The 26,955-nt window shown below is 48.4% G+C and overlaps 1 protein-coding gene across 5 annotated transcripts in view; it reads right to left on the bottom strand.

Moving 5' to 3' along the window:
* The window catches only part of LOC140483948 (nuclear receptor subfamily 2 group C member 2-like), a 226,292-nt gene that overhangs the window by 15,608 nt on the left and 183,729 nt on the right, over positions 1-26,955 (bottom strand). The window contains exons 14-16 of one of the 5 annotated variants that reach the window (XM_072582812.1): positions 24,554-24,691; positions 13,385-13,490; positions 11,961-12,142 (exon numbers count right to left, since the gene is read on the bottom strand). In XM_072582812.1, coding sequence (XP_072438913.1) covers positions 11,974-12,142; positions 13,385-13,490; positions 24,554-24,691 — 413 coding nt within the window. In that variant the 3' untranslated portion in view covers positions 11,961-11,973. Of the gene's footprint in view, positions 1-643; positions 12,143-13,384; positions 13,491-24,553; positions 24,692-26,955 lie in introns of those variants that run through there. The other 4 variants (XM_072582813.1, XM_072582814.1, XM_072582815.1 and 1 more) reach the window with 4 other exon arrangements.

Raw genomic sequence — 26,955 nt, 5'->3', positions numbered from 1 at the left:
CAGTGTGTGTGTGTGCACTGAGCAGTGTGTGTGAGTGCACTGAGCAGTGTGTGTGAGTGCACTGAGCAGTGTGTGTGTGCACTGAGCAGTGTGTGTGTGCACTGAGCAGTGTGTGTGTGCACTGAGCAGTGTGTGTGGGTACGATGAGCAGTGTATGTGAGTGCGGTGAGCCATAGGTGTGTGTGCAGTGAGCAGTGTGTGTGTGCACGGTCAGTGTATGGGTGCAGTGAGCAGTGTGTGTGGGTGCAGTGAGCAGTGTGTGTGTGTGTGCTGTGAGCAGTGTGTGTGGGTGCAGTGAGCAGTGTGTGGGGGTGCAGTGAGCAGTGTGTGGGGGTGCAGTGAGCAGTGTGTGGGGGTGCAGTGAGCAGTGTGTGGGGGTGCAGTGAGCGGTGTGTGTGCGCTGTGAGCAGTGTGTGTGGGTGCAGTGAGTAGTGGGCGTGGGTACAGTGAACAGTATGTGAGTGCAGTGAGCAGCGTGTGTGGGTGCATTGAGCAGTGTGTGGGTGCAGTGAGCTGTGTGTGTGCGCTGTGAGCAGTAAGTGTGCATACAGTGGCCAGTGTGTGTGTGTTTGTGTGCAGTGGGTGTGGATGCAGTGTGTGGCTGCAGTGGGCAGTGTATGTGGGTGCGGTGAGCAATGTGTGTGTGTGTGCAGTCAGCAGTGGGTGTGTGTGCACTGAGCAGTGTGTGTGAGTGCACTGAGCAGTGTGTGTGTGTGCTGTGAGCAGTGTGTGTATGCACGGTCGGTGTGGGTACAGTGAGCAGTGTATATGGGTGCAGTGAGCAGTGTATATGGGTGCAGTGAGCAGTGTGTGTGGGTGCAGTGAGCAGTGTGTGTGGGTGCAGTGAGCAGTGTATGTGTTTGTGTGTGCTGTGATCAGTGTCTATGTGTACAGTGAGCAGTGTGTGTGGGTGCAGTGAGCAGTGTGTGTGGTGCAGTGAGCAGTGTGTGTGGGTGCAGTGAGCAGTGTGTGTGGGTGCAGTGAGCAGTGTGTGTGGTGCAGTGAGCAGTGTGTGTGGGTGCAGTGAGCAGTGTGTGTGGTGCAGTGAGCAGTGTGTGGGTGCAGTGAGCAGTGTGTGAGTGCAGTGAGCAGTGTGTGGGTACAGTGAGCAGTGTGTGAGTGCATGGTCAGCAGTGTGTCGGTGCAGTGAGCAGTGTGTGGGGGTGCAGTGAGCAGTGTGTGGGGGTGCAGTGAGCAGTGTGTGTGGGTGCAGTGAGCAGTGTGTGTGGTGCAGTGAGCAGTGTGTGTGGTGCAGTGAGCAGTGTGTGGGTACAGTGAGCAGTGTGTGAGTGCATGGTCAGCAGTGTGTGGGTGCAGTGACCAGTGTGTGTGTGCAGTGAGCAGTGTGTGGGTGCGGTGAGCAGTGTGTGAGTGCAGTAAGCAGTGAGTGTGTGCAGTGAGCAGTGGGTGTGGGTGCAGTGAGCAGTGTGTGAGTGCAGTGAGCAGTGTGTGGGTACAGTGAGCAGTGTGTGAGTGCATGGTCAGCAGTGTGTCGGTGCAGTGAGCAGTGTGTGGGTGCAGTGAGCAGTGTGTGTGTGCAGTGAGCAGTGTGTGGGTACAGTGAGCAGTGTGTGAGTGCATGGTCAGCAGTGTGTGGGTGCAGTGAGCAGTGTGTGTGTGCAGTGAGCAGTGTGTGGGTGCAGTGAGCAGTGTGTGTGTGCAGTGAGCAGTGTGTGGGTACAGTGAGCAGTGTGTGAGTGCATGGTCAGCAGTGTGTGGGTGCAGTGAGCAGTGTGTGTGTGCAGTGAGCAGTGTGTGGGTGCAGTGAGCAGTGTGTGGGTGCAGTGAGCAGTGTGTGAGTGCAGTGAGCAGTGAGTGTGTGCAGTGAGCAGTGGGTGTGGGTGCAGTGAGCAGTGTGTGTGTGCAGTGAGCAGTGTGTGGGTGCAGTGAGCAGTGTGTGGGTGCAGTGAGCAGTGTGTGAGTGCAGTAAGCAGTGAGTGTGTGCAGTGAGCAGTGGGTGTGGGTGCAGTGAGCAGTGTGTGTGTGCAGTGAGCAGTGTGTGGGGGTGCAGTGAGCAATGTGTGGGGGTGCAGTGAGCAGTGTGTGTGGGTGCAGTGAGCAGTGTGTGTGGTGCAGTGAGCAGTGTGTGAGTGCAGTGAGCAGTGTGTGTGGGTGCAGTGAGCAGTGTGTGTGGTGCAGTGAGCAGTGTGTGAGTGCAGTGAGCAGTGTGTGTGGGTGCAGTGAGCAGTGTGTGTGGTGCAGTGAGCAGTGTGTGTGGTGCAGTGAGCAGTGTGTGAGTGCATGGTCAGCAGTGTGTGGGGGTGCAGTGAGCAGTGTGTGTGGGTGCAGTGAGCAGTGTGTGTGGTGCAGTGAGCAGTGTGTGAGTGCAGTGAGCAGTGTGTGTGGGTGCAGTGAGCAGTGTGTGTGGTGCAGTGAGCAGTGTGTGGGTACAGTGAGCAGTGTGTGAGTGCATGGTCAGCAGTGTGTGTGTGTGCAGTGAGCAGTGTGTGTGGTGCAGTGAGCAGTGTGTGAGGGTGCAGTGAGCAGTGTGTGAGGGTGCAGTGAGCAGTGTGTGTGGTGCAGTGAGCAGTGTGTGGGTACAGTGAGCAGTGTGTGGGGGTGCAGTGAGCAGTGTGTGGGGGTGCAGTGAGCAGTGCGTGGGGGTGCAGTGAGCAGTGTGTGTGGTGCAGTGAGCAGTGTGTGGGTACAGTGAGCAGTGTGTGGGGGTGCAGTGAGCAGTGTGTGGGGGTGCAGTGAGCAGTGCGTGGGGGTGCAGTGAGCAGTGTGTGTGTAGTGCAGTGAGCAGTGTGTGTGGGTGCAGTGAGCAGTGTGTGTGGGTGCAGTGAGCAGTGTGGGGGTGCAGTGAGCAGTGTGTGGGGGTGCAGTGAGCAGTGTGTGGGGGTGCAGGGAGCAGTGTGTGGGGGTGCAGTGAGCAGTGCGTGTGGGTGCAGTGAGCAGTGTGCGTGTGTGCAGTGAGCAGTGTGTGGGGGTACAGTGAGCAGTATGTGTGGGTGCAGTGAGCAGTGTGTGTGTGTGCAGTGAGCAGTGTGTGGGGGTACAGTGAGCAGTATGTGTGGGTGCAGTGAGCAGTGTGTGTGGGTGCAATGAACAGGGGGTTTGTGTGCAGTGAGCATGGGGGTGGATGCTCTGAGCCACAGGTGTGTGTGTACAGTGAACAGTGGGTGTGTGTCCACTTGGCAGTGGGTGAGGGTGCAGTGGATGTGGGTGCAGTGAGCCGTGGGTGTGGGTGCAGTTGGTGCTGCATGTGTGTGCAATGAGCAGTGTGTGTACATGCAGTGGGCAGTGGATGTGGATGCAGTGGGCATTGGGTACACTGGGCATGTGTGTGGCTGCAGTGGAAGGTGTATGTGGGTGCAGTGAGCAGTATGTGTGGGTGCAGTGGCCAGTGTGTGTGTGTGTGTGTGTGCAGAGGGTTTGGGTTCAGTGGCCAGTGTGTGTGGGTGCACTGGCAGTGTATGTGGGTGCATTGAGCAGTGTGTGGGTCCAGTAAGCAGTGTCTGTGTGCAGTGAGCAGTGGGTTTGTGTGCAGTGGGTGTGTGTGTACGGTGAGCAGTGGGTGTGTGCAGTGAGCAGTGTCTGTGTGTGCAGTGAGCAGTATGCGCATGCGCGTGCGGGGTGAGCAGTGTGTGTGCAGCGAGCAATGTGTGTGTGCGCAGTGGCCAGTGTGTGTGTGCAGTGGGTGTGGGTGCACTCGGCTGTGTGTGTGGCTGCAGTGGGCAGTGTGTCGCTGCAGTGAGCAGTGTGTGTGGGTGCAGTGAGCAGTGTGTGTGGGTGCAGTGAGCAGTGTGTGTGGGTGCAGTGAGCAGTGTGTGTGTGTGCAGTGAGTAGTGTGTCGCTGCAGTGAGCAGTGTGTGTGTGCAGTGAGCAGTGTGTATGGGTGCAGTGAGCAGTGTGTGTCGCTGCAGTGAGCAGTGTTTATGGGTACAGTGAGCAGTGTGTGTGGGTGCAGTGAGCAGTGTGTGGGGGTGCAGTGAGCAGTGTGTGTCGCTGCAGTGAGCAGTGTGTATGAGTACAGTGAGCAGTGTGTGTGGGTGCAGTGAGCAGTGTGTGGGGGTGCAGTGAGCAGTGTGTGGGGGTGCAGTGAGCAGTGTGTGGGGGTGCAGTGAGCCAGGATCAGTGTGTGCAGTGAGTGCGGTATGTCAGAATCAGTGCCTGGGGGAGTGCAGTGTGTCAGGATCAGTGTGCAGGGGAGTGCAGTGTGTCAGGATCAGTGTCTGTGACGATTGCAGTGTGTCAGGATCAGCGTCTGGGGGAGGGCAGTGTGTCAGGATCAGTGTCTGGGGGAGTGCGGTGTGTCAGGATCAGTGTCTGGGGGAGTGCGGTGTGTCAGGATCAGTGTCTGGGGGAGTGCGGTGTGTCAGGATCAGTGTCTGGGGGAGTGCAGTGTGTCAGGATCAGTGTCTGGGGGAGTGCAGTGTGTCAGGATCAGTGTCTGGGGGAGTGTGGTGTGTCAGGATCAGTGTCTGGGGGAGTGCGGTGTGTCAGGATCAGTGTCTGCGGGGAGTGCAGTGTGTCAGGATCAGTGTCTGCGGGGAGTGCAGTGTGTCAGGATCAGTGTCTGCGGTGAGTGCGGTGTGTCAGGATCAGTGTCTGTGGTGAGTGCACTGTGTCAGGATCAGTGTCTGTGGTGAGTGCACTGTGTCAGGATCAGTGTCTGGGGGAGTGCAGTGTGTCAGGATCAGTGTGTGGGGGAGTGCAGTGTGTCAGGATCAGTGTGTGCGGGAGTGCAGTGTGTCAAGATCAGTGTGTGCAGTGAGTGCAGTGTGTCAGGATCAGTGTATGCAGTGTGTCAGGATCAGTGTGCACGGTGAGTGCAGTGTGTCAGGATCAGTGTCTGGGTGAGTGCAGTTTGTCCGGATCAGTGTCTGGGGGAGTGCAGTGTGTCAAGATCAGTGTATGCAGTGTGTCAGGACCAGTGTCTTTGGTGAGTGCAGTATGTCAGGATCAGTGTGTGATGTAAGTGCAGTGTGTCAGGATCAGTGTATGCACTGTGTGCAGTGTGTCAGGATCAGTGACTGGGGTGTGTGCAGTGTGTCGGGATCAGTGTGTGCGGTGAGTGCAGTGTGTCAGGTTCAGTGTGTGCGGTGAGTGCGGTGTGTCAGGATCAGTGTCTGTGACGAGTGCAGTGTGTCAGGATCAATGTCTGGGTGAGTGCAGTGTGTCAGGATCAGTGTCTGGGGGTGTGCAGTGTGTCAGGATCAGTGTCTGGGGGAGTGTAGTGTGTCAGGATCAGTGTCTGCGGTGTGTGCAGTGCGTCGGGATCAGTGTCTGGGGGAGGGCAGTGTGTCAGGATCAGTGTCTGTGGTGAGTGCAGTGTGTCAGAATCAGTGTCTGGGGGGAGTGCAGTGTGTCAGGATCAGTGTCTGCAGGGAGTGCAGTGTGTCAAGATCAGTGTATGCAGTGTGTCAGGATCAGTGTGCGCGGTGAGTGCAGTGTGTCAGGATCAGTGTGTGTGGGAGTGCAGTGTGTCAGGATCAGTGTCTGTAGTGAGTGCAGTGTATCAAGGTCAGTGTGTGCGGGGAGTGCAGTGTGTCAGGATCAGTGTCTGGGGGAGTGCAGTGTGTCAGGATCAGTTTGTGGGTGAGTGTAGTGTCAGGATCAGTGTGTGCATGGAGTGCAGTGTGTCAGGATCAGTGTCTGTGGTGAGTGCAGTGTGTCAGGATCAGTGTGTGGGGGAGTGCAGTGTGTCAGGATCAGTGTGTGGGTGAGTGCAGTGTGTCAGGATCAGTGTCTGGATGAGTGCAGTGTGTCAGGATCAGTGTCTGTGGTGAGTGCAGTGTGTCAGAATCAGTGACTGGGGTGAGTGCGGTGTGTCAGGATCAGTGTCTGTGACGAGTGCAGTGTGTCAGGATCAATGTCTGGGTGAGTGCAGTGTGTCAGGATCAGTGTCTGCCGTGTGTGCAGTGCGTCAGGATCAGTGTCTGGGGGAGGGCAGTGTGTCAGGATCAGTGTCTGTGGTGAGTGCAGTGTGTCAGAATCAGTGTCTGGGGGGAGTGCAGTGTGTCAGGATCAGTGTCTGCAGGGAGTGCAGTGTGTCAAGATCAGTGTATGCAGTGTGTCAGGATCAGTGTGCGCAGTGAGTGCAGTGTGTCAGGATCAGTGTCTGGTGGTGTGCAGTGTGTCAGGATCAGTGTCTGTGGTGAGTGCAGTGTGTCAGGATCAGTGTCTGGGGGAGTGCAGTGTGTCAGGATCAGTGTCTGGGGTAGTGCAGTGTGTCTGGATCAGTGTCTGGGGGAGTGCAGTGTGTCTGGATCAGTGTGTGCAGTGAGTGCACTGTGTCAGGATCAGTGTGTGCAGTGAGTGCACTGTGTCAGGATCAGTGTGTGCAGTGAGTGCACTGTGTCAGGATCAGTGTGTGCAGTGAGTGCAGTGTGTCAGGATCAGTGTCTGTGGGAGTGCAGTGTGTCAGGATCAGTGTCTGTGGGAGTGCAGTGTGTCAGGATCAGTGTCTGGGGGAGTGCAGTGTGTCAGGATCAGTGTGCGCGGTGAGTGCAGTGTGTCTGGATCAGTGTCTGTGGTGAGTGCACTGTGTCAGGATCAGTGTCTGTGGTGAGTGCAGTGTGTCAGGATCAGTGTGTGGGGGAGTGCAGTGTGTCAGGATCAGTGTCTGTGGTGAGTGCAGCGTGTCAGGATCAGTGTGTGCAGTGAGTGCAGTGTCAGGATCAGTGTGTGCATGGAGTGCAGTGTGTCAGGATCAGTTTGTGGGTGAGTGCAGTGTGTCAGGATCAGTGTCTGGGGAGTGCAGTGTGTCAGAATCAGTGTCTGTGATGAGTGCACTGTGTCAGGATCAGTGTCTGGGGGAGTGCACTGTGTCAGGATCAGTGTGTGGGGGAGTGCAGTGTGTCAGGATTAGTGTCTGGGTGAGTGCAGTGTGTCAGGATCAGTGTGTGCGGATGTGCAGTGTGTCGGCATCAGTGTCTGGGGGAGTGCAGTGTGTCAGGATCAGTGTCTGTGGTGAGTGCAGTGTGTCAGGATCAGTGTGTGTGGGAGTGCAGTGTGTCAGGATCAGTGTCTGTAGTGAGTGCAGTGTGTCAGGATCAGTGTATGCAGTGTGTGCAGTGTGTCAGGATCAGTGACTGGGGTGTGTGCAGTGTGTCGGGATCAGTGTGAGCGGTGAGTGCAGTGTGTCAGGTTCAGTGTGTGCGGTGAGTGCGGTGTGTCAGGATCAGTGTCTGTGACGAGGGCAGTGTGTCAGGATCAATGTCTGGGTGAATGCAGTGTGTCAGGATCAGTGTCTGGGGGAGTACAGTGTGTCAGGATCAGTGTCTGGGGGAGAGCAGTGTACCAGGATCAGTGTGTGCGGGGAATGGAGTGCCTCAGGATCAGTGTGTGCATGGAGTGCAGTGTATCAGGACAGTGTCTGGGGGAGTGCAGTGTGTCAGGATCAGTTTGTGGGTGAGTGCAGTGTGTAGGATCAGTGTCTGTGGTGAGTGCAGTGTGTCAGGATCAGTGTATGCACTGTGTGCAGTGTGTCAGGATCAGTGTCTGGGGGAGTGCAGTGTGTCTGGATCAGTGTGTGCAGTGAGTGCACTGTGTCAGGATCAGTGTGCGCGGTGAGTGCAGTGTGTCAGGATCAGTGTCTGTGGGAGTGCAGTGTGTCAGGATCAGTGTCTGTGGGAGTGCAGTGTGTCCGGATCAGTGTCTGTGGTGAGTGCAGTGTGTCAGGATCAGTGTGTGCAGTGTGTCAGGATCAGTGTCTGGGGGAGTGCAGTGTGTCAGGATCAGTGTATGCAGTGTGTGCAGTGTGTCAGGATCAGTGTCTGTGACGAGTGCAGTGTGTCAGGATCAATGTCTGGGTGAGTGCAGTGTGTCAGGATCAGTGTCTGGGGGAGTACAGTGTGTCAGGATCAGTGTCTGGGGGAGAGCAGTGTACCAGGATCAGTGTGTGCGGGGAATGGAGTGCCTCAGGATCAGTGTGTGCATGGAGTGCAGTGTATCAGGACAGTGTCTGGGGGAGTGCAGTGTGTCAGGATCAGTTTGTGGGTGAGTGCAGTGTGTAGGATCAGTGTCTGTGGTGAGTGCAGTGTGTCAGGATCAGTGTGTGCAGTGAGTGCAGTGTCAGGATCAGTGTGTGATGTGAGTGCAGTGTGTCAGGATCAGTGTCTGGGGTTGTGCAGTGTGTCAGGATCAGTGTCTGCAGGGAGTGCAGTGTGTCAGGATCAGTGTCTGCGGAGAGTGCAGTGTGTCAGGATCAGTGTCTGGGGGAGTGCAGTGTGTCAAGATCAGTGTCTGGGGGAGTGCAGTGTGTCAGGATCATTGTCTGCGGGGAGTGCAGTGTGTCGGGATCAGTGTCTGGGGGAGTGTAGTGTGTCAAGATCAGTGTCTGGGGGAGTGCAGTGTGTCAGGATCAGTGTCTGAGGGGAGTGCAGTGTGTCAGGATCAGTGTCTGGGGGAGTGTAGTGTGTCAAGATCAGTGTCTGGGGGAGTGCAGTGTGTCAGGATCAGTGTCTGAGGGGAGTGCAGTGTGTCAGGATCAGTGTCTGGGGGAGTGCAGTGTGTCAGGATCAGTGTCTGTGGTGAGTGCAGCGTGTCAGGATCAGTGTGTGCAGTGAGTGCAGTGTCAGGATCAGTGTGTGCATGGAGTGCAGTGTGTCAGGATCAGTGTCTGGGGGAGTGTAGTGTGTCAAGATCAGTGTCTGGGGGAGTGCAGTGTGTCAGGATCAGTGTCTGAGGGGAGTGCAGTGAGTCAGGATCAGTGTCTGGGGGAGTGCAGTGTGTCAAGATCAGTGTCTGGGGGAGTGCAGTGTGTCAGGATCATTGTCTGCGGGGAGTGCAGTGTGTCGGGATCAGTGTCTGGGGGAGTGCAGTGTGTCGGGATCAGTGTCTGGGGGAGTGCAGTGTGTCGGGATCAGTGTCTGGGGGAGTGCAGTGTGTCAGGATCATTGTCTGCGGGGAGTGCAGAGTGTCGGGATCAGTGTCTGGGGGAGTGCAGTGTGTCGGGATCAGTGTCTGGGGGAGTGCAGTGTCAGGATCAGTGTCTGGATGAGTGCAGTGTGTCAGGATCAATGTATGCAGTGTGTCAGGATCAGTGTGCACGGTGAGTGCAGTGTGTCCGGATCAGTGTCTGGGGGAGTGCAGTGTGTCAGGACCAGTGTCTTTGGTGAGTGCAGTATGTCAGGATCAGTGTGTGATGTAAGTGCAGTGCGTCAGGATCAGTGTATGCACTGTGTGCAGTGTGTCAGGATCAGTGTCTGGGGGAGTGCAGTGTGTCTGGATCAGTGTGTGCAGTGAGTGCACTGTGTCAGGATCAGTGTGCGCGGTGAGTGCAGTGTGTCAGGATCAGTGTCTGTGGGAGTGCAGTGTGTCAGGATCAGTGTCTGTGGGAGTGCAGTGTGTCCGGATCAGTGTCTGTGGTGAGTGCAGTGTGTCAGGATCAGTGTGTGCAGTGTGTCAGGATCAGTGTCTGGGGGAGTGCAGTGTGTCAGGATCAGTGTATGCAGTGTGTGCAGTGTGTCAGGATCAGTGTCTGTGACGAGTGCAGTGTGTCAGGATCAATGTCTGGGTGAGTGCAGTGTGTCAGGATCAGTGTCTGGGGGAGTGTAGTGTCAGGATCAGTGTGCGCGGTGAGTGCAGTGTGTCTGGATCAGTGTCTGTGGTGAGTGCACTGTGTCAGGATCAGTGTCTGTGGTGAGTGCAGTGTGTCAGGATCAGTGTGTGGGGGAGTGCAGTGTGTCAGGATCAGTGTCTGTGGTGAGTGCAGTGTGTCAGGATCAGTGTCTGTGGTGAGTGCAGTGTGTCAGGATCAGTGTGTGGGGGAGTGCAGTGTGTCAGGATCAGTGTCTGTGGTGAGTGCAGTGTGTCAGGATCAGTGTGTGCAGTGAGTGCAGTGTCAGGATCAGTGTGTGCATGGAGTGCAGTGTGTCAGGATCAGTTTGTGGGTGAGTGCAGTGTGTCAGGATCAGTGTCTGGGGGAGTGCAGTGTGTCAGAATCAGTGTCTGTGATGAGTGCACTGTGTCAGGATCACTGTCTGGGGGGAGTGCACTGTGTCAGGATCAGTGTCTGGGGGACTGCAGTGTGTCAGGATCAGTGTGTGGGGGAGTGCAGTGTGTCAGGATCAGTGTCTGGGTGAGTGCAGTGTGTCAGGATCAGTGTGTGTGGGAGTGCAGTGTGTCGGCATCAGTGTCTGGGGGAGTGCAGTGTGTCAGGATCAGTGTCTGTGGTGAGTGCAGTGTGTCAGGATCAGTGTGTGTGGGAGTGCAGTGTGTCAGGATCAGTGTCTGTAGTGAGTGCAGTGTGTCAGGATCAGTGTATGCAGTGTGTGCAGTGTGTCAGGATCAGTGACTGGGGTGTGTGCAGTGTGTCGGGATCAGTGTGAGCGGTGAGTGCAGTGTGTCAGGTTCAGTGTGTGCGGTGAGTGCGGTGTGTCAGGATCAGTGTCTGTGACGAGTGCAGTGTGTCAGGATCAATGTCTGGGTGAATGCAGTGTGTCAGGATCAGTGTCTGGGGGAGTACAGTGTGTCAGGATCAGTGTCTGGGGGAGTACAGTGTGTCAGGATCAGTGTCTGGGGGAGAGCAGTGTACCAGGATCAGTGTGTGCGGGGAATGGAGTGCCTCAGGATCAGTGTGTGCATGGAGTGCAGTGTATCAGGACAGTGTCTGGGGGAGTGCAGTGTGTCAGGATCAGTTTGTGGGTGAGTGCAGTGTGTAGGATCAGTGTCTGTGGTGAGTGCAGTGTGTCAGGATCAGTGTGTGCAGGGAGTGCAGTGTGTCAAGATCAGTGTCTGGGGGAGTGCAGTGTGTCAGGATCAGTGTCTGCGGGGAGTGCAGTGTGTCAGGATCAGTGTCTGGGGGAGTGCAGTGTGTCAAGATCAGTGTCTGGGAGAGTGCAGTGTGTCAGGATCAATGTCTGGGTGAATGCAGTGTGTCAGGATCAGTGTCTGGGGGAGTACAGTGTGTCAGGATCAGTGTCTGGGGGAGAGCAGTGTACCAGGATCAGTGTGTGCGGGGAATGGAGTGCCTCAGGATCAGTGTGTGCATGGAGTGCAGTGTATCAGGACAGTGTCTGGGGGAGTGCAGTGTGTCAGGATCAGTTTGTGGGTGAGTGCAGTGTGTAGGATCAGTGTCTGTGGTGAGTGCAGTGTGTCAGGATCAGTGTGTGCATGGAGTGCAGTGTATCAGGACAGTGTCTGCGGGGAGTGCAGTGTGTCAGGATCAGTGTCTGGGGGAGTGCAGTGTGTCAAGATCATTGTCTGCGGGGAGTGCAGTGTGTCGGGATCAGTGTCTGCGGGGAGTGCAGTGTGTCAGGATCATTGTCTACGGGGAGTGCAGTGTGTCGGGATCAGTGTCTGGGGGAGTGCAGTGTGTCAGGATCAGTGTCTGCGGGGAGTGCAGTGAGTCAGGATCAGTGTCTGGGGGAGTGCAGTGTGTCAAGATCAGTGTCTGGGGGAGTGCAGTGTGTCAGGATCATTGTCTACGGGGAGTGCAGTGTGTCGGGATCAGTGTCTGGGGGAGTGCAGTGTGTCGGGATCAGTGTCTGGGGGAGTGCAGTGTGTCGGGATCAGTGTCTGGGGAAGTGCAGTGTGTCAGGATCAGTGTCTGGGGGAGTGCAGTGTGTCGGGATCAGTGTCTGGGGGAGTGCAGTGTCAGGATCAGTGTCTGCAGTTTGTTCGTATCAGTGTCTGCAGTGAATATGCTGTGTAGAGTGCAGTCTGTCGTGAATTGGTTGTGTAAGGAGCAGTGTCTGCAGTGAACCAAATGTGTAGAAACTGGAATCTCTAGTGAACGGGATATTTAGGTGTCTATGGAGTGGAGATACAGTGAATGAAGTGTGTACGGAGCAGTGTGTAGGAAACGGAGTTTGCAGTGAACAGAGTGTACAGAATAAGAATGTGTAAGGAGCACAGTGTGCAGTGAGCTGAGACTGCAATCAGTGGAGTATGCAGGGAGTGGAGTATGCAGTGAAGATCTTATTTGCTTTCTGATAGTGCAGTCCAAGCTGTGGTCTGCTCTCAAGCCTCTCATTGATGGAGCTGTCATGTTTAATGATGAGCTGAAGAACCTGTTCCACGGGGTTAAGTGCCAATGATTTGACTGTTGTATTCCGCAGTTTCCATTCGCAGGATATAAGGGATGATACTGTCAATCTGAACGTTCCCAATCAGTCCAGTGAAGAAGAGCTCCTCCGTGATGCTGGAATTCATCAATCGAAGAGCCGGCAGGCGGAGAAGAATTCGGGCCAATCTGTCAAGTTAAATCAACATTAATTGATTCAAAATCTTATGTTTTCACTTATCTATCCTGCTCATTTTAACAACATATTGATGCTTTAAGCTGCACTCTGCACGATTTTGAAATGAATGAACTGATTCCCCAATCCTCACATTTTATATTTACAGACAGCTGTGCTGACTCCACCACTCACTGTATCCCAACAACTCTGAATCAATGTTCTCCTTATTTACAATGTTACATTATATTTTCAGCCTCACCACAGGTGTCTGTTGTTACTGTTTAATATTTGATTTAATAATGACATAGAAAATAAAAGCAATTGTATGCCATTCAGCCCTTTGAGCTTTCTCCATTATTCAGTATAATAATTGCTGATCATTCAGCTCTGTAACTTGTTCCCACTTTCACCCCATAGCCTTTGAACCCTTTAGCTCTAAGAAATATATCGAACTTCCAAACATTCAACGTTTAGCCTCAAACACTTCTTGTGGCACTGAATTCCACAGAATCTCCACTCTCTGTGTGAAGAAATTTCTCCTCATCTCAGTCCTAAATGGCCCTCCCCCGGATAAGGATATAAGACTGTGAGCCCTGGTTCTGAATTCCCCGAACATTGGAAACATCCTTCTTGCATCTATTCTCTTTAGTCTTGTTAATGTTTTACAGATTTCCGTTAGATCCCTTCTTATTCTTCTAAACGCCAGTGAATATAATCCCAAGTGATCCAGTCTCTCTTCACACATCATCCCAGGTATCGGTCTGGTAAGCCTTCATTGCAATCCCTGCATCATCACAACAACCTTCCTAAGATGAAAAGGCCAAAATTAAACACTATACTGCAGGTCTTGTCTCACCAAAGCCCTATATATTCACAACGAGACATACCTAGTCTTGTACTCAATTTCTCTCAGTATGAAGTGCAACAACACATTTGCCTTCTTTACCACACTCATTGGGAAATACCATTTCAACTGCTTCCCCATCTCTTTGTTTAAATACAGAGCTCTCTGCCATCTAACTGCTCTTTCCTTTAAATCCCTCTCATTGATCCTTGAAGTAAGTAAGTAATCTAATCTAATCTAATAAAAAAGTAATTGATTTGAGACGATTTCTACACGATCTACTTCATAAATTGTGTCAAGAGCTGAGCTGATGAAATCTCCAATTCCTGGTACTCTCAGTTCAAAGCACCATTTCAGACCAAACCCTGATGCTGACTATTGTGAGAATACGGAAGCTGCTAGATCCTACCTGTAGCTATCTTCAGGATATGTTTTTTGGACATAATCCTGCAGCTCCATTTGTGCTTTGCCTTGAAACTTTCCAATTTGACTGGTACTATTGAGACCTGGGTGATCTGCAGCAGAACAGTAAAGGGTAAGTTAATAAATATGGAAGAAAATCCTCTAATCTCCACAAAGAATCTTGGTTTCTGAAGTAAAATGTGAAATGAACACCAATAGCAAGAGATAAATGGCTGCACATTGGGAAAATGTAAAATGATGTATTGATGCAAACTTACACTAATTCTCAAATGTACCAAGGCAAGCTGATATGTTGGTTTGGGGTTTGTAAGCGCAAGAACAGAATAGAAAAGAGTTTCTCTCAAACTGAAATTAGGCCTCAGCTCGGAGTCATGGAAATAATTCTGGGCTCCAGAAATCAGGGTTGATGGAAGAACTTGAGAGAGGAGTGGCTTGTGACCAGATATGAGGAACTTCAGCTCTGAAGAGAAATTGCTTGGTTTGCTTGGAAGAGAGGTGACCAGATGACATTTTTTTTAACATGATGAGAGCTTTTAATGGAGCTAATAAAGCTTTCTTTCTATGATTGAATTATAAATTAAAATCATCGACAAAGAACATAGATAGGAGATAGAGAGAAATCTTTTACTTAAGACATGTCAGGTATATTAAGAATGTGTCACAGAGTCACAGAATGATACAACATGGAAAGAAACCCTTTAGCCCTTTGTGTCTGTACCAGTCATCAAACACCCATCTACTCCAGATACACATTAATCTCTGGGTGAGAAACTTTTTCCTCAAGTTCCCTTTAAACTTTCCTGAAATCTTTACTGAAGTCTATGCCCCCTAGTTATTGATCTCTCTACTAAGGGGAGACATTTCTTCCTATCTACCCTTCATAATTCTGCACACTTCAATCAAGTGACCATTCAGCCTTCTTTGTTAGATGACCAGAGACCATATAAGGTAGCAGCACAGGTACATCATCTAGCTCATCGATTCGTTTTACCATTCAACGAGATCATAGCTGATCTAAATCTTCAAGTGCACTTTCTTGCCTTTTCCCAATATTCATGATTCCTCACTGATTGAAATTTGTCTACCTCAGCTTTGAATATACTTAACAACCCAGACTCTACAATCCCCTTCAGCAAAGAATTTCACAGATTCATTGTCTTCTTAGTGGAGAAAATGCCCCTAATCTCTGTCACAATTGGGTGACCCCCTTACAATAAGCTTATGCCCTCTGGTCTTCGGCTCTCCCACAAGGGGAAGTAACTTTTCCAGATCTACCCTATCAAATCCTCTAAGAATCTTTATTGTTTCAAAAAGGTTGCTTCTCATTCTTCTATTGAGCAGTATGGTGATATGAATAAAGGTGCTAAAAACTTTGGTGAAGAAATTGCCAAGTCCAGATGGGACACATGCTAAATTGCTGACAGAGGTAAAGGAGCAATTCGCAGAGCCACTGACAGAAATTTCTGAACACAGGATTAGTTCCAGGGTCGTGGAGGATTGCAAGTGTGACACCGTTGTTTAAGAAAGGGGCAAAAGATAACCCAGGATGGTACAGACCTGTCAGTTTGACATCAATAGTGGGAAAACTGATAGATGACATAATACAGGACACAGTAAATATACTGTATTAGAGAAAAATAAGTTAATACTAGACAGTTAATATGGATTTGTCAAGGGTAGGCCACGTCTGACAAATTTAATCATGTTTTTTGAAGAAGTGATACAGGTAGTGGATGGGTTTATTGTTATGGATTTGTATATTTGGACTTTCAGAAAGCATTTGATATGGTGCCACATAGCAGGCTGGTTAAAAAATTAGAAATTATTGGAAGCAATTCTGAGGGACAGAATTAATCTGCATTTGGATAGGAAGGGATTAATCAAGAACAGTCAGCACGGTCTTTTGGAGAGATGTCATGTCTGACCAATTTGATTGAATCTTTCAAAGGGATGATCAGGTATGTAGATAAGGGAAATACTTTTGATGACATTTACTTGGACTTCGGCAAGACTTTGATAAGGTCCTGCAGTGGAAACTAATAGCAAAGGTAAGAACTCATGGAATCCAAGGGAAGTTGGCTAATTGTATCCACAATTGGCTTAGTGGCAGGAAGCAGGCGGTGATGCTTGAGGGATATTTTGCTGAATGGAAATATGTGTTTGCATGGTCAGTATCGGGGCCATTGCTGTTTGTGGTAGATACAAATGATGACTTGAATATAGGAAGATTGATCAGTATGTTTGCAGATGAAAAAATATTGCAGACGGGTGATAAATGGTGAGGAAGATATCCTTAGATTACAGGAGGATATAGATGGACTGGTCAGATGGCAAATGGAATTCATTCCTGATAAGTGTGGGGTGGTGCACTTAGAATCAGAGAGTACAGCAAGTCTCTCCTACCAAAGCTACACAAAATCTACACCAGCCCTATCTTGCAGCACTCAGCCCATCGTCTTTAATGTTATGACATTCCATGTGACCACCCAAGCACTTTTTAAAGGTTGTGAGATTTCCAGCCTCAACTACTCTCCCTGCATTACTTACCCCCACCACCCTCTGTGAGAAAGTTTTCTTTAAGTCTCCACTAAACTTCCTGCCCTTCACCTTAAAATTATGCCCCATCACTATTGAACCTTTGACGAATGGGAACTTTCTATCTACCCTGTCCATGTCCTTCATAATCGAATACAACCCCTATGAGAGTCCCCTCCTCAACTTTCTCTGTTCCAAAGATATATTTGCGTAGGCTTGTGAGTTTCCATTATAAAGAGAGATTGTACAAACTGGGGCTGTTTTCCTTAGAGCAGTGGAGATTGAGAGGGGACATGTTTGAGATGTATAAAATTATGAGGGACATAGATATGGCAGACAGGAAGAAACGTTGGAGGGATCAATGCCCAGGGGCCAAAGATTTAAGGTAAAGACGGAAGGTTCAGAAGGGATGTGAGAAAAAACATTTTCATCTTGAGGGTGTGGGAATCTGGAACTCACTGAACATGAGGGTGGTAGAGACAGAAACCCTCAAAACATTGAAGAAGTATTTAGATGTGCACTTGTAAAGCCAAGGCATATAAGGCCATGGGCCAAGTGATGGAAAATGAGATTAGAATAGTTAGCTGGTTGTTTTTGACTGCTGCAGACTCAATAGGCCAAAGGGCCTTTATCTGTGCTGTAGACCTCTGACTCTTATAGATTGTAATATACTACCTAAGGAAAACATCTAATTCCTCTTTATAGCTGAATCATTCCAACCAAAGCAACATCTGATGAATCTCCTCTGCATCCCTCCAGTGCAATCATATCCTTCCTATCGTGCGGAGGCCAGTCTGCAAACAGTACTCTAGCTGTGGCCTCAATATTATCTTATGCTGTTCCATCACAACCTCCCTGCTCTTGTCTTCAATGCAAGTAACCCTTATGCCTTCTTAACCACTTTATCTATCTATCTATCCTGTTGTCTTCAATGATATATGGTCATACACACCAAGGTCCCAATGATCTACTGTACTTTCTAGGATTCTACCATTCAATGTGTATTTCCATATCATAGTTACGAGTATGTTCACCAAGCTGGGAAGGAGATTTATAGACATTTTGTCCCAAGTAGGTGACACCTTCACTGCTTTGGAGCTTCCTGTAAGGTGCTGCTGTACTGTGTCTTCTGGAATTTATCTTGTTCCATTCCTGCTGCTTTTGGTCACCAATTCTGGTTGGTTGTTGAGGGGGTGTTTGCTGATGGATTCCATGATGAGCACCATGCTTCTACATCCACAGACTCTATTAACAAACACATAGTCCTACATCTAATATACCAGCCACCACAACGACCAACCGGAATTGGAAGCAGCAGGTATGAAGCTAAGGATTCTGGGTAATCCAAGATGGAAGATGGGAAAAATTTCTGGCTGTAAGACCTGCTCATTCTTTTGAGGTACTTTAGGTGTTGGAGGTGATTTCCTCAAATTCCAGGGGCAGCAATTACTGTCTCATATGCTGTTGCATTGTTTTGGAACTTTGGGGAAAAAAAAGTCAAAGCAACAGCAGTTTTAAAAGGGAGAGGAGCAGACAAAGGAAGCACATGGTGAGGACAGTGCAGGAGAGAGAACCTGCACAGTCATCGCCTTTGGTGTTTGAATTCGTGTGTCGCTGGACATCGGAGTGCATCTGGGAAAATTAACAAACAGTGAAATTCACAACTAATCTTAGAGGAACTGTTGGGCAAAGTTCACAGCAGAGAATCAGATAAGTTAATTGTTGTTTTAAGTCTATCCAAGAGAAAGGCTGTATTAGTGAGTACAGTGGGTTCTTTCTTGATGATATGTTTTTGGAGCTAAGTCTCTTGATTAAACTTAAAATATAAGCCATAGCTATTAATTTAACCTGGGGCAGTGTTTGTGGAGAAATAAGACAGTGTTATTTTCTGGGTCTATAAATTGTGAAGGAGCAAAAATGGCCTTTGCAGTGATATGTACTTCTTGTCAGATGTGGGAGTTTAAAGAGAGTTTAAGGGTTATACTGTGGATTATATCTGCCATAAATGCTGTTGGATGCGAATCTTATCAGATCGAGTGGATTGGTTGGAGAGACAGAAAGAAGAGATGAGGAATTTGCAACAGCAACAGTATGTGATTGATGGCAGTTATAGGAAGCGGGGGGGGAGTCTCAGATACAGTCACATAGATGGGTTAACTCCAGGAAAGGTAAGAGAGGTAGGCAGCTAGTGCAGGAGTCCTTTGTGGATATACCTAATTCAAACAGGTATGCTGTTTTGGAAAATGCAGAGGGTGATGGATTCTCAGGGGAACGGAGCATGAAAAGCCAAGTTTCTGGTATTGAGACTGGCTCTAATGCAACGAGGGGTACGTCGGCTTCCAAGAGATCAAGTGTGTTAGGGGATTCGATAGTCCGAGGTACAGACAGATGTTTCTGTGGCCAGCAGAGAAAAAGCAGAATGGTGTATTGTTTCCCTGGTGCCAGGATCAAGATGTCTCAGAGAGGGTGCAGAATGTTCTCACGGGGGAGAGGGGCCAGCAGGAGGTCATTGCCCACATTGGAACGGAAAAGGTTGAGATTCTGAAGGGAGATTACAGAGAGTTAGCCAGAAATTTAAAAAGGAGGTCCTCATGGGTAGTAATATCTGGATTACTCTCAGTGCTACGAGCTAGTGAGGGCAGGAATAGGAGGATAGAGCAGATGAATGCATGGCTGAGGAGCTGGTGTATGGGAGAAGGATTCACATTTTTGGATCATTGGAATCTCTTTTGGGGTAGAAGTGACCTGAACAAGAAAAACGGATTGCATCTAAATTGGAAGGGGACTTGCAGGGAAATTTGCTAGAACTGCTTGGGAGGATTTAAACTAGTAAGGTGGGGGTGGTGGGTAGTGAGGAAAGAGATCAAACTGAGATGGGTACAGCTGAGAACAGTCAGGGCAGGCAGGGACAAGGTAGGACTAATAAATTAAATGCAAGGGGCCTAACAGGGAAGGCAGATGAGTTCAGGGCATGGTTAGGAACATTGGACTGGGATATCATAGCAATTACAGAAACATGGCTCAGGGATGGGCAGGACTGGCAGCTTAATGTTCCAGGATACAAATGCTACAGGAAGGATAGAAAGGGAAGCCAGAGAGGAGGGGGAGTGGCGTTTTTGATAAGGGATAGGGATAAGGGATAAGCACATCTGTGCTGAGGGAGGATATTCCCGGAAAATACATCCAGGGAAGTTATTTGTGTGGAACTGAGAAACAAGAAAGGGATGATCACCTTATTGGGATTGTATTATAGAACCCCAATAGTCAGAGGGAAATTGAGAAACAAACTTATAAGGAGATCTCAGCTATCTGTAAGAATAATAGGGTGGTTATGGTTGGGGATTTTAACTTTCCAAACATCAACTGGGACTGCCATAGTGTTAAAGGTTTAGATGGAGAGGAATTTCTTAAGTGTGTACAAGACAATTTTCTGATTCAGTAAGTGGATGTACCTAGTAGAGAAGGTGCAAAACATGACCTATTCTTAGGCAATAAAACATGGCAGGTGAATGAGGTGTCAGTGGGGGAGCACTTTGGGGCCAGCGACCATAATTCTATTCGTTTTAAAATAGTGATGGAAAAGGATAGACCAGATATAAAAGTTGAAGTTCTAAATTGGAGAAAGGCCAATTTTGACGGTATTAGGCAAGAACTTTCAAAAGCTGATTGGAGGCAGATGTTCGTAGATAAAGGGACGGCTGGAAAATGGGATGCCTTCAGGAATGAGATAACAAAAATCCAGAGAAAATATATTCCTGTCAGGGTGAAAGGGAAGGCTGGTAGGTATAGGGAATGCTAGATGACTAAAGAAATTGAGGGTTTGGTTAAGAAAAAGAGGGAAGCATATGTCAGGTATAGACAGGATAGATCGAGTGAATCCTTAGAAGAGTATAAAGAAAGTAGGAGTATACTTAAGAGGGAAATCAGGAGGGCAAAACGGGGACATGAGATAGCTTTGGCAAATAGAATTAAGGAAAATCCAAAGGGTTTTTACAAATATATTAAGGACAAAAGGGTAACTAGGGAGAGAATAGAGCCCCTCAAAGATCAGCAAGGCAGCCTTTGTGTAGAGCCACAGAAAATGGGGGAGATACTAAATTAATATTTTGCATCAGTATTTACTGTGGAAAAGGATATGGAAGATATAGACTGTAGGGAAATAGATGGTGACATCTTACAAAATGTCCAGATTACAGAGGAGGAAGTGCTGGATGTCTTGAAATGGTTAAAGGTGGATAAATCCCTAGGACCTGATCAGGTGTACACTAGAACTCTGTGGGAAGCTAGAGAAGTGGTTGCCGGGCCTCTTGCTGAGATATTTGTATCATCGATAATCACAGGTGAGGTGCCGGAAGACTGGAGGTTGGCTAACGTGGTACCACTGTTTGAGAAGGGCGGTAAAGACAAGCCAGGTAACTATAGACCGGTAAGCCTGACCTCGGTGGTGGGCAAGTTGTTGGAGGGAATCTTGAGGGAGAGGATGTACATGTATTTGGAAAGGCAAGGACTGATTAGGGATAGTCAACATAGCTTTGTGCATGGGAAATCATGTCTCACAACTTGATTGAGTTTTTTGAAGAAGTAACAAAGAAGATTGATGAGGGCAGAACAGTATATGTGATCTGTATGGACTTCAGTAAGGCGTTCGACAAGGTTCCCCATGGAAGACTGATTAGCAAGGTTAGATCTCATGGAACACAGGGAGAACTAGCCATTTGGATACAGAACTGGCTCAAAGGTAGAAGACTGGCTCAAAGGTGGTGGTGGAGGGTTGTTTTTCAAACTGGAGGCCTGTGACCAGTGGAATGCCACAAGGATCGGTGCTGTGTATTCTACTTTTTGTCATTTACGTAAATGATTTGGATGTGAGCATAAGAGATACAGCTAGTAAGTTTGCAGACGACACCAAAATTGGAGGTGTAGTGGACAGCGAAGAGGGTTGCCTCAGATTACAACAGGATCTGGACCAGATGGGCCAAATGGCTGAGAAGTGGCAGATGGAGTTTAATTCAGATAAATGCGAGGTGCTGCCTTTTGGGAAAGCAAATCTTAGCAGGACTTATACACTTAATGGTAAGGTCATAGGGAATGTTGCTGAACAAAGAGACCTTGGAGTGCAGGTTTATAGCTCCTTGAAAGTGGAGCCGCAGGTAGATAGGATAGTGAAGAAGGCATTTGGTATGCTTTCCTTTACTGGTCAGAGTACTGAGTACAGGAGTTGGGAGATCATGTTGTACAGGACTTTGGTTAGGCCACTGTTGGAATATTGCATGCGATTCTGGTCTCCTTCCTATCGGAAAGATGTTGTGAAACTTGAAAGGGTTCAGAAAAGATTTACAAGGATGTTGCCAGGGTTGGAGGACTTGTGCTACAGGGAGAGGCTGAACAGGCTGGGGCTCTTTTCCCTGGAGCATCGGAGGCTGAGGGGTGACGTTATAGAGGTTTACAAAATTATGAGGGGCATGGGTAGGATAAATAGACAAAGTCTTTTTCCTGGGGTTGGGGAGTCCAGAACTAGAGGACATAGGTTTAGGGTGAGAGGGGAAAGATATAAAAGAGATCTAAGGGGCAACTTTTTCACACAGAGGGTGGTACAGGTGGAATGAGCTGCCAGAGGATGTGGTGGAGGCTGGATGGAACAATTGCAACATTTAAGAGGCATTTGGGGGATGGGTATATGAATAGGAAGGGTTTGGAGGGATATGGGCCGGGTGCTGGCAGGTGGGACTAGATTGGGTTGGGATATCTGGTCAGCATGGACAGGTTGGACTGAAGGGTCTGTTTCCGTGCTGTACATCTCTATGATTCTATGGCTGTAAATAACTTCCAGAAGACACAGTACAGCAGTGCTTTACAGGAGGCTCCAAAGCACTGAAGGTGCCACTTGAATAGAGGGTAAATCATCTGCAAATCACCTTCCCAGCTTAGCGAACATACTCACAACTACGGCAACTGGCATCCAAGCTACAAATCTTTGCACAAACCTTGTACCCCCATGTCATGTTAATCTCCCCTGCCCAAAATTCATCGCCTCACACTTTTCACTATTACATTCCAGTTTCCACTGTTCAGCCCATCTACCCAACTATTGCCCATAAACTAAAGCTTCTGTCTTCGCTATTTACCAGAACACCATAATTTGTCATATGCAAAAAATTCCTGATCAAACCTCCGACAGTAAGGTCTTGATCATTCATGTACACAGAAAATGGCAGGGAACCCAATACTGACCCCTGTGGTGAACCACTGGATACAGCTTGCAGTCACAAAAACATCCTTCTATCATCATCCTCTGTCTCCTGCTACTCAGGGAATTTTAGGTCCAATTTGCCAGATTTCCCTCGACCTCTCATGCTTTTGCCTTGCAAGGTCTTGTCAAAAACCTCACAAAATATATGTAGATCTATCCACTGCCTGGGTCTCATTAACATATCGAGTCCACTCCTTGAAAATCTCAATGAAATCATCACACCTGATCTTCCTCTGACAAAGCCCTGTTGATTAATTAATCCTTATCCTTCCCTCATCAAGTGAAGATTTTTCTGGTCCCTTACAAGATATTAGTTCAACCTACAGTTCCCTAGTACCACCATCTTGAACATCCACATTAGCTGCCAGATGCCATCCAGTTCTCTGGCATGTCTTGTGTCTCTACTATGTCTTGTGTCTGGTCAAGATTTGAAAATTAATGTTAAAGGCCCTGCAATCTTCTCTCTTGCCTCCCACATCAGCCCTGGATACATCTCATCTCAGCGTGAGGACTTCTCCAATTTTAAAGCCTCTTAAGTTGTTAACAATTGAGAGGGAGAAGCTATTATTTGTTTAAGCATATCACAAAACACTTCTGTGATTTCTAGAAATATATCATTCTTTACTAATATAAAGTACTCATTTAAAACCTCAGCTACATCTCTCAGCTCCACACAATTTGCCGCTTAGGTCCTTAACGGGCCCTACTCTCCCATATTATCCTCTTGTCCCTAACATACTTGTTATTATTTATATAAATGATTTGTATATGCGTATAGGAGGAATGGTTAGTAAGTTTACAGATGACGCCAAAATTGGTGGCGTAGTGAACGGTGAAGATGTTTATCTTAGAGTACAACAGATTTTGATCAGATGGGCTGAATGGCAGATGGAGTTTAATTTAGATAAACGTAAGGTGCTGTATTTTGGTAAGACAAACCAGAGAGAACTTATACACTTAATGTTCGGGTCCCGAGGAGTATTGCCGAGCAAAGAGACCTGAGGGTGCAGGTTCATAATTCCTTGAAGGTGGAGTCAAGGGTCGACAAGAATTTGGTTCACTGCCTTTACTGGTCAGTGCACTAAATATAGGAGTTAGGATGTCAATGGCTGCTAAAGCTACTTTTGGAATACTGCGTTCAATTCTGGTCTCCCTGCTATAGGGATGATGTTGTTAAATTTGAAAGGATGCAGAAAAGGTTTACAAAGATGGTGCTATTGTTGGAGTCAAGATTACAGTGGTGCTGGAAAAGCACAGCAGGTCAGGCAACATCCGAGGAGCAGGAAAATCAAAAGCCCGAAATGTCGATTTCCCTGCTCCTCTGATGCTGCCTGACCTGCTGTGCTTTTCCAGCACCACTCTAATCTTGACTCTGATCTCCAGCATCTGCAGTTCCCACTTTCGCCTTGGAGGGTTTGAGCTATAGGGAGAGGCTGTATTTTCCCTGAAGCGTATGATGTTGAAGGGCGACCTTACAGAGGCTTATAAGATCATGAGGGCTTGGATAGGGGGAAGAGCCAAGCTCTTTCTCCCAATGGTAAAGGAGTCCAAAACTAGAGGGCATAGGTTTAAGGTGAGACAGGAAAGATATAAAAGGGACCTAAGGGGAAACCTTTTTCACAGAGTGTGGTGTGTGAATTGAATGAGCTGCCAGAGGAAGTGGTGGACGCTGGTACAATTGCAACATTTACAAAAGCATCTGGATGGGTACATAAATAGGAAGGGTTTGGAGAAATATGGGTGAAATGCTGGTAGATTAATTTAGGATATTTGGATGGCATGGAGTTGGACGATACTATACAGCTGTACAATTTCATGATTCTAAAACTTCTTTGAATTTTCCTTTAACTTATCCAGTAGTGTTTTTTCTTGTCAACCCCCTATCCCCACTCCCTACCCCACCCCCCACCTAACTTTCTTAATTTATTTTCAAGTAATCTTCTCTCCATATACCTCCAGGGCTTCTGGTGCTCTGAAGCCTTGGTATCTCCAATAAGCCTCCCGTTTTCTCCTTATCCAAACCTATACATTCCTGGATGGGGGACCCAGTGTAGTTTCTTGTCCCAGAAAAAAATGAGCAACATCCTCTGGATGTTTGTAATAAAGCTAGGTGAAGATCAAAGGCATCAGATAGCACCACAGCATAACAGCTCCAGCTGGTTAATAAGGTAGCACTCAGAGCAATCCTATCCAGAGCCATTGACCAGTGGAGATGCTAGTCTCCATTACTTGTCAGTTCGCCTGACAGATATTCTCAGCTGAGCTGCCATAGCGAAGAGGAGACAGTTAGGCCCACAAAATCAGAAACTAAAGTGACCAAGTCACTCTTGCATTACTCTTGGTTATATTTTAAGAATATGGAAGCCTTACCAGGACTGAAAAGAACGATAGCCTTGAGGTACGCATACTCGAACCTATCGATACCCAGCCTGGCCATGTGGTTACAGAACTCCTGCAGCTTCCAAATGTGTTCCATCACCACTTTCACTCTGTCTGCCGAAAGCTTGTCTGTCAAAAGAGAAACAGCTTTCAGGACTAAATCCAGTTATCTAACAGCTTACCACGATCGTGAGTTTAAAAACAGAAAATGCTGAAAATACTCAGCAGGTCTGGCAAAAAGAGAGGGATTTTTATGAGGGGGACAGGTTATCAGGAGATGGGAGAATTCTCAACTCTGCAGATATTTCTCTGTCGGGGAGGATCTGAGTTATGGGTTGGAAAGGAGTTGGCCAACCAGCTTGGCAGCTGGTGAGGTTGCCACAAGAGCGAGAGCTCCATTTATTGGAACATTGACCTGGGTGTAGTGGTGTATTTCCTATGTTTATATAAAAGTCAGGTCCTCAAACTCATAGCCCACATGCCCCTCCATTTATCTTGTAGTCAAAATGTCCACCATTTCTTTGCTTTTAAAATCATTATCATCAGTTATCAATGAGCTCTTATTGTCTGTGAACTTCTCTCAAATATAAATGTTGGAAATATTGTGTTGATTTTACTATCCCTCACAAGTTTCTTATCATACTCCCTTTTCACTGCTCTGATACGTTCATCGTCTCTTTCCTCATTTATCATCCATTGCTGTTTTTTTTTAGTAGGCACCTATATCCTCGTACAGAGGAATCTCAATTATCCAAATATCAACTATCCAAAAATCGGATTATCCAAAGGAGATCTCAAGGTCTCGACAGAAACATTACATCAAAGATGTGTTTCCAACAGTGACTGCGTCTTTTGTTTAGTGATTAAATAGGCACCGTCTCCAAATGACTAACCTCCCGCCCTCTCTCTCTCTCCCCACACTTTCCTTGGAGTTCTACAGAGGAGTGTACCCTAACCCCACCCCCCCACTTCCCCAGATAATCTCTCCAACATTGTCCTGTACAGGGAAAACGTGGAACCTGTCAAAAAGTTGTGTGTGGAGTTGTGGCTCTGTGTGTGTGTGTGTGTGTGTGTGTGTGTGTGTGTGTTTTATTTGGAGACTTACCCCACAGCAGCAGCAGCAGCAGCCTTATTGTTGGTGTCCAGTCTGGCCGTCCCAGAGTGAGGGCAGGGCAGTGTTGGGGGGCGGAGGGAGCTGTTAGACAGTGTTGGGAGGCAGTGTTGGATGAAGTTGGGAGGCGGAGGATGGTGTTGGACGGGGCTGGGGGGGGCGTGGGTAGGGTTGGGGGGTTTGGACAGGGTTCTGGGAGCGGTGTTGGGGATGAGGGTTCGTGCGCTGTGTGCTGCTGCAGTCTCCTAAAGGGGGAGCAGACTTTATAAACTCCCAGCCCCAAAGGAAAGGCATTTAATTGATTAACCAAACGAAATAGTGCCCACCAATCTCATTCAGATAATCGAGATTCCCCTGTATATTTTTTTTTAACAAATTTATGGCTGAACAGACTTGCTCAATTTACTATGAACAGACTGTGTCTGTTTGCACCCAAGTTAACCTTGCATTGATCTTTGTTGCTGTTTTACATTTCTTCCTATCAACCATTATGTTGAATTTGATTATATTGTGATCCTTTTGATTTACACAACCATGCAGCATTAGGTGGTCAACTAAACCTGATTTATTACTCAATCTGGTGTTGTAAAGACTATTACTTTTGTGCTTTTTGAAATGTAGACAAATAGGGAAGAACTGTTCTAAAACCGGTGTTTTGCAAGAGTTGCTGTACGTCTTGAAAAACAAAATAATCTGAATTGATGTTAAGCATCGTGTAAACAATTGCGTGACAAGCAGGAATTGAAGTGGTTACAGACAAACTGGAGATGAGAGATTCTGTATTCAGATGCAGCTGGGTGGCAACAAGAGGTTGATTGGGCTATGGATTAGTGGAGAAAGTGAGGACTGCAGATGCTGGAGATCAGAGCTGAAAATGTGTTGCTGGAAAAGCGCAGCAGGTCAGGCAGCATCCAAGGAGCAGGAGAATCGACGTTTCGGGCATGAGCCCTTCTTCCTCTGAAGAAGGGCTCATGCCCGAAACGTCGATTCTCCTGCTCCTTGGATGCTGCCTGACCTGCTGCGCTTTTTCAGCAACACATTTTCAGCTATGGATTAGTGACCAGCTATTGAAGAAAAAGGCTTTTTGCCTGCCAACAACCATGTATTAGTCAATGATAGGCTCTATGGGAATGAGACAGACTCGCGGTTGGTGTGTTGCCTCCCAGGTGCCGGGATTCATGATGTCTCTGACTGTGTTTTCCGGATCCTTGAGGAGGAGAGGGTGCAGCCCTAAGTCATGGTCCACATAGGCTCCAACTACATAGGTAGGAAGGCAGAAATT

Source organism: Chiloscyllium punctatum, chromosome 12 (assembly GCF_047496795.1).
Source record: "Chiloscyllium punctatum isolate Juve2018m chromosome 12, sChiPun1.3, whole genome shotgun sequence".
Lineage (NCBI taxonomy): Eukaryota > Metazoa > Chordata > Chondrichthyes > Orectolobiformes > Hemiscylliidae > Chiloscyllium > Chiloscyllium punctatum.
The sequence above is the reverse complement of the archived record's forward strand: the minus strand, read 5'-3'. Positions and strand labels throughout refer to the sequence as shown.